Consider the following 8,871-nt stretch of genomic DNA (forward strand, 5'->3'; position numbering starts at 1 on the left):
TCCAGAGTAAATCATCAAACTGTCATCTCTTAAGTGTGTTTGGTTGATGACGTTGTCATCGGATAAAACACATGCGCAGGTTACTTTACTTCCTGAACAAGTGTGTCCGAGGCAGCATCCTAAATCGCATACTCTCTTGAGTAGATACTTATTTTAAATAAGTAATTACTTTACGACCGCTAAAAAAAAGTACATTCTATAGTATGAGTGTGTGTAGTATGAATGAAATTCTGGATGTACTACATTCGCCATGTAGTCCTCATGTGATCTACCAGCGTCAGTTACGTCGCTTCACTGTCATTCATAAATCCTCTCCCGTGGCCTCATGGGATAGTAAAGTGTCTATCGTATACACACTTCAGAATCTCGCCGGAAGAAGTAGGTCATCCGGGTACTTTTTCGAACTAAACTGCCAGTGTAAAAATGTCCTTATTCATTTTAATCATTAAGGAAGAAAAAGTGTTGCCTTTGGATGCAGTCAAAATAATAAACAAATAATCTTTCAAATTTGCATAAACTGGATGGGACTATTGCAGGGGTGTCCAGTCCTTCTCCTGGAGAATTTGGCTCTAATCCCAATTAAACACACCTGAACCAAGGTAATCAAGGTCTTCAGGATTACTGCCAGGCAGAGGTGGAAGTAACGAATTACAACTACTCACGTTACTGTAATTAAGTAGTTTTTTTGGGTACTTGTACTTTTTTGAGTATATTTTTAAATCTGTAATTTTACTTGTACTCAAGTACATATTAAACTAAGTAATCTACTTCGCTACTTGTAAAATCACATTTCGTTACTGAGTACAATTTGAATTGATATTCAAATCTTTGACCGGCATTTCGGTAGCCAATAAAAATATTCGATCGTAAACGGACCAATAAAACCCCTGATATTTGGACTGAATTAAAGCCGCCGCAGTCGCAGCAGGTTTACAAGAGCTGATCATAAGTAAAGGAGGCGAGGAGCTCAGAGTGATTAATGGCTGGACTGAAAGTTTGGAGAAACAACAATCTACATAGTAGTATTGTCAAAATATCTATATTTTGATATATCAATACTGAAATATCTGTCAATACTCATTTCGGCCTATACATCGATACGATACCAGCTGCGCGTTCTCATTCTCTCATCAACGACAGCGAGTTTGACCTCCTCTCAGTGCGGGATTGCAGGTAGACCTATTACGCATAATTTTATTAATACCTGCAAGTTTCTATGGCATATTTTAATGGCAAATGTCACAAGTGCAATATTATAACGCGAGGGCACATTCATGTAATCGCAGAAAACTGGACGCGAGCTCTCAAATATACGAATGAACTGGACTCGGATATTGAGTGTGCGCTCTCGGACTGTGTCATATCATGTGCAATCGCGATTCGCGAATCTCTCCAAGTGGTTCTCACTGCAGACTCAAATGACATCCAGCTCCAATCTCTCCATGCTCTTAAATTAAACGTTGTCAAAAGTTATGAAAAATTACATTTCTTTTTTGCAAATTAAATTCAGCTTGAAATCAAGCTTCCTTGTGCTGTGTGTGAGCTATTGCAACAGTTAAAGGTGCCTTATGTAAAAATAAATAAATTCATACTCCACATTCCATACCAGATGGGGGCAGTATACCTCCAGAAAGTGAGTTGGTCTACTCTAGAGTATGAATATCTTCAAGCTACTCCCCTTCACCTTTACCAGTGAATATGTTCATATTCGTTTTGTTCATATTACATTTTTATTGTTAGTTTGAATTACATTAATTTGACAGACAGCATTCGCTGATGTTGACCAAGCTAGCGCCAACGTAACCAGAGCTTCCAACTCTCACGCATTAACCGTGAGACACACGCAAACACTTTTCACACGCTCTCACCCCACACATCAATTTTCTCACGCACAGAAAAATCGCGAAGCAAAGAGGACACGGAGACCGACAGACTAGACAGAGCAGGTTAGTTATGATATAAAAAAATCTCAGCTCTCAGATTCTGTCAATTAAATACCGTTTTGGCGCTTGTAAATGTTACACGACAGATCCCTAGCGCATGTGAACCGATCATCTCTACTAGCTAATAGTAAAAAAATCACGAACACTGAAAGATACAGTAACGTTAGGCTACAACTTACCAAAATGTATTCCTCATACATAATATCGACCAATCAGTGTTTTTTATCATCGTGAAGAGGTCAATAACACAGCTGGAGAACAATTATGTCAGATTTACCTCAGGAAAGCCATTTAATATACATAATATAGGTCACGTAGTTGGCAAGAAAAAAAGAGCAATAGAGATTGTGCTATGTGTACTATATTACAATACTGTATTTATGAACGTTATATACGTTTATCGAACAGCCTTCGATACATTTCTATGTTATAACTTCCCGAAAATCTACACAAACATATAAAACAAACTTCTAACGAAATACTAACAGCATCTTACTTACCAGTCCAAACGAAATGTTGCAAGTTCGAAGTCAAACCTCATTTTTTTCATGTCCATTAGTTGTCTCCAGCGATGGAAAGCAGTGCCAATGTTTACTCTGGTTCTGTTCCTTTTTTATCATATTTTATTTGAATGTAGTAGTGGGCTGTAGGCTACTTTCCACACGATTGACATCAGGTTCAAGTACGCCCACAAGCCGTGCGAGTTATTCGTGTATTGCATGTTTGACTGGTGGTTATGTTGCCGGCATACCGCCTCCCATGGCCGAAACTGGTATTACGACACCTGTCGGGCCGTGGCTATTAATGCTAATGCTAATTGAGGTTGATATCTCTGCAGCACTATAACTTGACATTTTTTTAATGACATCATCGCCCTTATTTCTTCTCATTCTTTTGATGCATGTAGCTCATTTTTTGGATATTTTTACCTCAATTTTTACATAAGGCACCTTTAACGTTACCCTATTGTAAAGACAAATACACTGAGTGAGTAAATATTTAAGTTAGATTATTGTAATGGTTATTGATCAATGTTTAAATATGTAAACAAAAGCCTAAATTAAAATCTCACTGTATAAAGTGGACGTGTCTCTTCAGAAGACTTGAATTAAACTTTTCCATTCAAATAGATTACTGTTACAATGAGTGTTGTGCTTGAAAATAATGATTGCCTTGACAAAATGGATGGACAAAAATGTAGATATTAAAATATTTAGTATGTGGTAGTTTTCCCGATGGTATTAAAAATTATAGGCTAGGCCAACTGAATACTCACATATTTCAAGGTGTCATATTGAAGTTAGAAATTCCAGTATCATGACCACTAATTAATGTCCTTCGACAATAAGGTAAAAACGTGTTAAAAGTAGCTATTTTCTACATAAATCTATGATTTGGTTGAATATTTATTGGTAATACATTAACTATCGCCAGCTAAAAAGTAACTAGTAACTAGTACTCTGAGTAGTTTTTGAGAAGAGTAATTTGTACTTTTACTTAAGTACTTTTTTGACACCAGTACTTTTACTTGTAATTGAGTATTATTTCAGCAATGTAACGGTACTTGTACTTGAGTACAAATTTTGAGTACTCTTTCCACCTCTGCTGCCAGGCATGTATTTTTGGAGAATTTGGAGCTAAACTCAGCAGGACATTGGTCCTCTGGGATCAGGATTAGACCCCCTGGGACTATTGCATCCATAAATTTAAATGCAGTCAGCAATTGTACAATTAGTATACACATGTTACAACTGCAGCTTCGGTTTACATGTATTACCATTGAAGTGACTTTTGGCCCGCAGGTAGCTCACACTTAGCCTCAGTATGGTGAGTTTGTCCATCTTGGATATGACCTCTTGTGGGAAAGGGAGCTGGCTGGCCAACCTGTCTAACTCTCCATTCAGCCGCTCCCGATGTCGTTTGGATGGATTCGATTTGACGCATTCAGGAGGAGACTGCTTTTCACTACAAAAAAGAGAAAACATTCGGCTTTACTGTAACTTTCAGATTAGTATGACAGGATAGCCAGACATTCATAATTTCATATTTTGTAAAGTTTGCTCTATTAGACATAATCAATCACAACATTTTAGACTGTATTTAGACATGGCCCACATTTTGGTAAGAAAATGCAGAAACCTGGTGAAATGTGAATAGAAAATTAAGTTAAACACCTATATTCAATGACTTGTTGAAAAGAATATTTGTCGTTAATGTTTAATTCCACAACCTGGAATAGTTTCAGTTGTTTATTAAATGTAATCACAAAATCAGGGTTTTATCCCATATTTAAACATTTTCCACATTTTAACAGAACTGAAGAAAAAACGCGTGTGTGTGTGTGTATGTATGTGCCCTTTTTTACTGACTTGAACTTTTGGTTCAGCACAATTTTTTTTAAGTCATTCAAGTGGAGGTCAATTTTATATTTTCAATAGTCAAAATAACCGAACACGTTCATATGCGCAATGTTTTTGATAATTTATTTTAATATTCCGATTTAGGAACTCATTATAACGCAGCCAAATATAAATTATGGAAAGCACAAATTATTAGTTCACCACCTGATCCTGGATCGCTTATTTGCCAGGTGACACGCAATGAACAAATCTTCGTTCATGAAAACGCTCAAGCACAAAACACGGTCGAACGCGTTATAAACGACGTCAAAGTTTCGCAAACACAGTCTGGTTAGATTTTGGACAGAGTGCATCGATAACATCACTCAAAGTTGAGTCAAATTGAATAAATATGCAGATAACTATATAAAGAAATAGCCTACTGTAACAAAAACTATATAAATAAACAACTAGGCAACGATAGTGAAGTGTCCGCTTTAGGTTTAGATATTAAACAGGCTGACCGTGCTGTAAGCTGAGTATATAGGTTTAACTAAGCAACCTTAGTAAAACAATGATTTATTACCTTTTCTGGGCAGGTTTCCTCCGTTTGCGACTTGCATAAACATTACAGGAGCTCATAATTCCCACAAAAACAGATTCGTGGTTAGTCGGGTGGTGCTAGCAGGCTAAACTTAATCTGCTGTTAGCTTTCTGCCCAAATAAACAAACTTTAGGCTACAAACTAACAATTACTCTTATAATTAAGAGTGCTCTTTAAATCTGAAGCTTTCACCTGTGTTAGTAAACAGTTAAAGCCCACGGTTGACACGAGGGTAGAATAAACACATCCCTGTCATTGCTAAGCTAAAATGACAAGCTGTCTGTCAGTCTAACTACATTAGCTAAGTTTTGTCTAACTTTCTAAAACTCAACTACTACTGACTCAAACGCAGCCTTTGCTCTCCAAAAATGTTTGTATTCAGCTATTATATACTAACTAACATAATAGTCCAGGGCTAACTTGTAGTTAGTTTGACAGTTCTGCTGTGACCAATATTTGGTTTTGACAGTCCAATCAGAGGCAGGGCTTCTCCCTCACACTAACCACCTGCTAACCACTTCCTACAATTCCTTTTCAGTCATGGACTGAACCAGTACTTTGTCCAAGTACCCCAAACCCCACAAAACTGTAGGCAACAAAATATCAGTTATTGTTAAGCCATAATAAATGTAATACTGTATGAACTGTAAAACCATAATCAATTGATATCTTTAAACCGTGTCAAAAGCTCAGAAGCATTCTGCAATTTATTTATGTTTAGTTTTTATGACAGTAGTGACTAATACTAAGTTACAACAGTTTTAGCATGGTAACGAAAACCAAATGTTTAAGCAAAATTAAAGCTGTTCAATATAGCATGCAGCCATGAGTTAATTGCACTTTTTTTGACCACTTTGAATGACTTTACTGATTAAGAAAGTTGAGATGACTCTCTGAATACTAATAAAATTGACTAGAATATGATAGAAATTATGACTAATTACATGGATGTAACAAAGGTATAACAATGTGCCTTCTTAGCAGAATTTCATATTTAAAATAAATATTTATAGACATCACATTTTGTCTGTATTATAATTGTTTTTGATTATTGTCATTGACTATTACAATTATATAATTTGCCAAAGTTCATCTGAGGATGTAGAAAATTAAATTGCGGGCCTACGCTGAGCCTATAAGTATGTTTTTATTATTATTATTATTATTATTATTATTATTATTATTTCTTTGTAACAAGACACACTGGGGACTGGAATGTTTCATCTGATGACTTATATTTGTACAAATGGTCAAATGTCACCGCATCAAATATTTGCACATCCTTTCATGTTGCTTTAACAACAGTGGCTTGTTGACTAAAATACATTAATTAGGCCTGCAGCACAGCCATGTTTTTTTACATTCCTCACCATAATTGTGAAGAAGACAGAATTCCAAAGAATTCCAAGATGCTTGGTTGTCATCTAAAATTCTGTCATTATTTACTCAAGTTGTTCCAAACCATGAATTTCTTTCTTCTGCTGAACACAAGAGAAGATATTTTGAAGAATGTCAGTAACCAAACAGTTGATGGACCCCATTGACTTCCATAGTATTTTTTTCCTCCATATGAATGCCCATATTCTTCAAAATATCTTCTTTTGTGTTCAGCAGAAGAAAGAAATTTGGAACAACTTGAGGGTGAGTAAATGATGACAGAATTGAATTATCCCTTTAAATTCAGTGAATCTTCAATGTGAATACTTACTAATGGAAGTATAAGGGCATAATATTCTTTGCTATGACGTAAAAAATGGTGAAAATGTTAATGTAATATGCAAGTTATTATTATATGACTTTTTTTTCCTTTTCTTTTTTTACATAGGCTATATATTCCAAATTATTTGCTGATGCCTCTATATCTATATCCTACCTGACAAATATCACTGTAATGTGCATTATATAAAACTAGCCTCTTCGAATAGGCTAACTTTAACTTTTGGGCTATGACACCAAATTAGCAAATGTATCACTTAACACATTGGCTGATGCATTATCATTTCATATGCTACACTTACAGTATATAAAATAATGTAAGTGGCCGAAGTAAATTATGCGCATGTTCGCGTGTGACATCTTCTCCCATTTTACCTTATAGACGAAAGCTGGATTCAGCCTCGTCTTTTATGCATAATAACTGCAGATGGTGATAATGATGAGCATATCCGATGACTGCTGTGGATTAGACTGCTATTTTACAGAGAGCAAGCAGCAAATTTTTTAACCAAGATTTGTTTCAATTTATATTTAGTTGAATTGTTTTAACTCATTGTTTATATAGCATAAAATGGTAAATAGTGTCAGTTTCTGTGACTGGTTGCAGTGCCACTGATATGTATTTTGTAAAGTAGGCTAAATAGCCTACACCTTTAGCATCATCTGGTGCACAACATTATAATAGACTGTTTGTTCTGCGTTTATTTAACGCTCATTGTCTTAAAGCCTTGTTTAATCCAAATGAATGTCTTTATTCTCATAGTAGGCCTATTTTATCGAGACAAACTGTCAGTATGATATATGTTCATTTATGTTATTCATCTGTCTTTATATTTGTTATCTAGCACAACTTTAGCAACTATGGTCTGATGAGCTGTTCCTTTAAGGGACAATACAAGGAACCGGTTTCATTGTTTTCTGTACAGACATATGAAAACATGTATTTCCTCTAACACAAAGTGAAGACCCAGTGAAGAAGATGGTTAGGATTTTCCAAGTTTGCTGTAATTTTATCATTGATACATATTGCATTTCGTTACATATAATAATTTAATAATATATAAACATATAATAATAATTTGACAGTTTTATATGGAAATGTAGGCTACCACTTTTAAACCTACAACAGGTCCGTCCCTATACCTAAACAGTATGATCAGTCCTAAATGAATGTCTTTATTCTCATAGTTTTATAGGCCTATAATGGCTCGTTTCCACTGAGCAGTACAGTACGGTACGGTACAGTACGGTACGGTTCGGGTCTGTTAACCATGATCTGGCTAGCGTTTCCACTGCCAACAGTACCCTTACTTGATAGGCGTGGTGTTTCGATCGACGTAATTTTCGCGCGAAGAAGAACATAGTAAACTACAATGGATGACATACAGCAGATCTTGTTCTTGCTCCTCGACATGTTTGTCACAAGAAGACAAGCGCCGACATTAGGCTTTTCTCAATATTAAGTACGCAAAGTTTGTACTTGCCATGTGCGACTCACTCCTACATGCACATGGTACAGCGCGTTCTTAAAAGCGTCACTCAGCTCGCTCTGCTACTCCGGTTATCTCTGTTACTCTGTATGTACAAATTTAAGCAACAATAAAACGAAATATGTTATAAAACACTACTCTGCCTCTTTTCGTTTTCATTTAAATAAATTAAACATTATAGGGACACAAATGTGGTTCATGCGCAACGCATATTGATTATTCACTGCACGTTATACGTTATTCTATTTATAACAAAACGATTTAAAACACAACCCTAACGTTACCTCTTTTCGTTTAAATAATAAAAAAAATTACACATTACAGGCAATATATTCATTTGTACAAATGTTGCAATAAACATCAGTGATAATCTTGTAAAAAGAAAATGACAAGAAACCATATTTCTTTTTGTAAAATTTCAGTTTTATCAATAATAGCCAATATAAAAGTTTAAGTAAAAGGTACAAGAAGCTATACAATAAGAAATAAAGCAAACAATTCAGTCAAATGTCCAAATGCTGCGCTAGTCTAACATTACAACAGTAAAGTTAAATACAAATAGCCTATAATATGAAACTAAACTTAGCCCTCAGTCAAAACGATTGACAGGGAACGAATTATTCACGAGACCAAAGATCGCCCGTTAGGTCTGCACAAGACGAATTATATCTCATGTTTAACCACTACCGTCGGAGTCATCGGCGAACGTCAGAAGAACTAACTTAGCCGAGGAAAGGCTCATCCAGCCGGGAAACATGAGCGCCGAGCGCCCGCTGATC

At 35.7% G+C, this 8,871-nt stretch overlaps 1 protein-coding gene across 2 annotated transcripts in view; it reads right to left on the minus strand.

Annotated features, from left to right (window-relative positions):
* ahr1a (aryl hydrocarbon receptor 1a) overlaps window positions 1–5,411 on the minus strand; it is a 34,466-nt gene extending 29,055 nt beyond the window's left edge. Inside the window, exons 1-2 of one of the 2 annotated variants that reach the window (XM_084089516.1) lie at window positions 4,869–5,382; window positions 3,721–3,908 (exon numbers count right to left, since the gene is read on the minus strand). In XM_084089516.1, the coding sequence (XP_083945642.1) occupies window positions 3,721–3,908; window positions 4,869–4,924 (244 nt within the window). In that variant the 5' untranslated portion in view covers window positions 4,925–5,382. Of the gene's footprint in view, window positions 1–3,720; window positions 3,909–4,868 lie in introns of both variants that reach the window. The other variant, XM_084089517.1, reaches the window with a different exon arrangement.
* Between the last annotated feature and the right edge of the window lie 3,460 nt (window positions 5,412–8,871).

Source organism: Abramis brama (assembly GCF_963993115.1).
Source record: "Abramis brama genome assembly, chromosome: 17".
Taxonomy (NCBI): Eukaryota; Metazoa; Chordata; class Actinopteri; order Cypriniformes; family Leuciscidae; genus Abramis; species Abramis brama.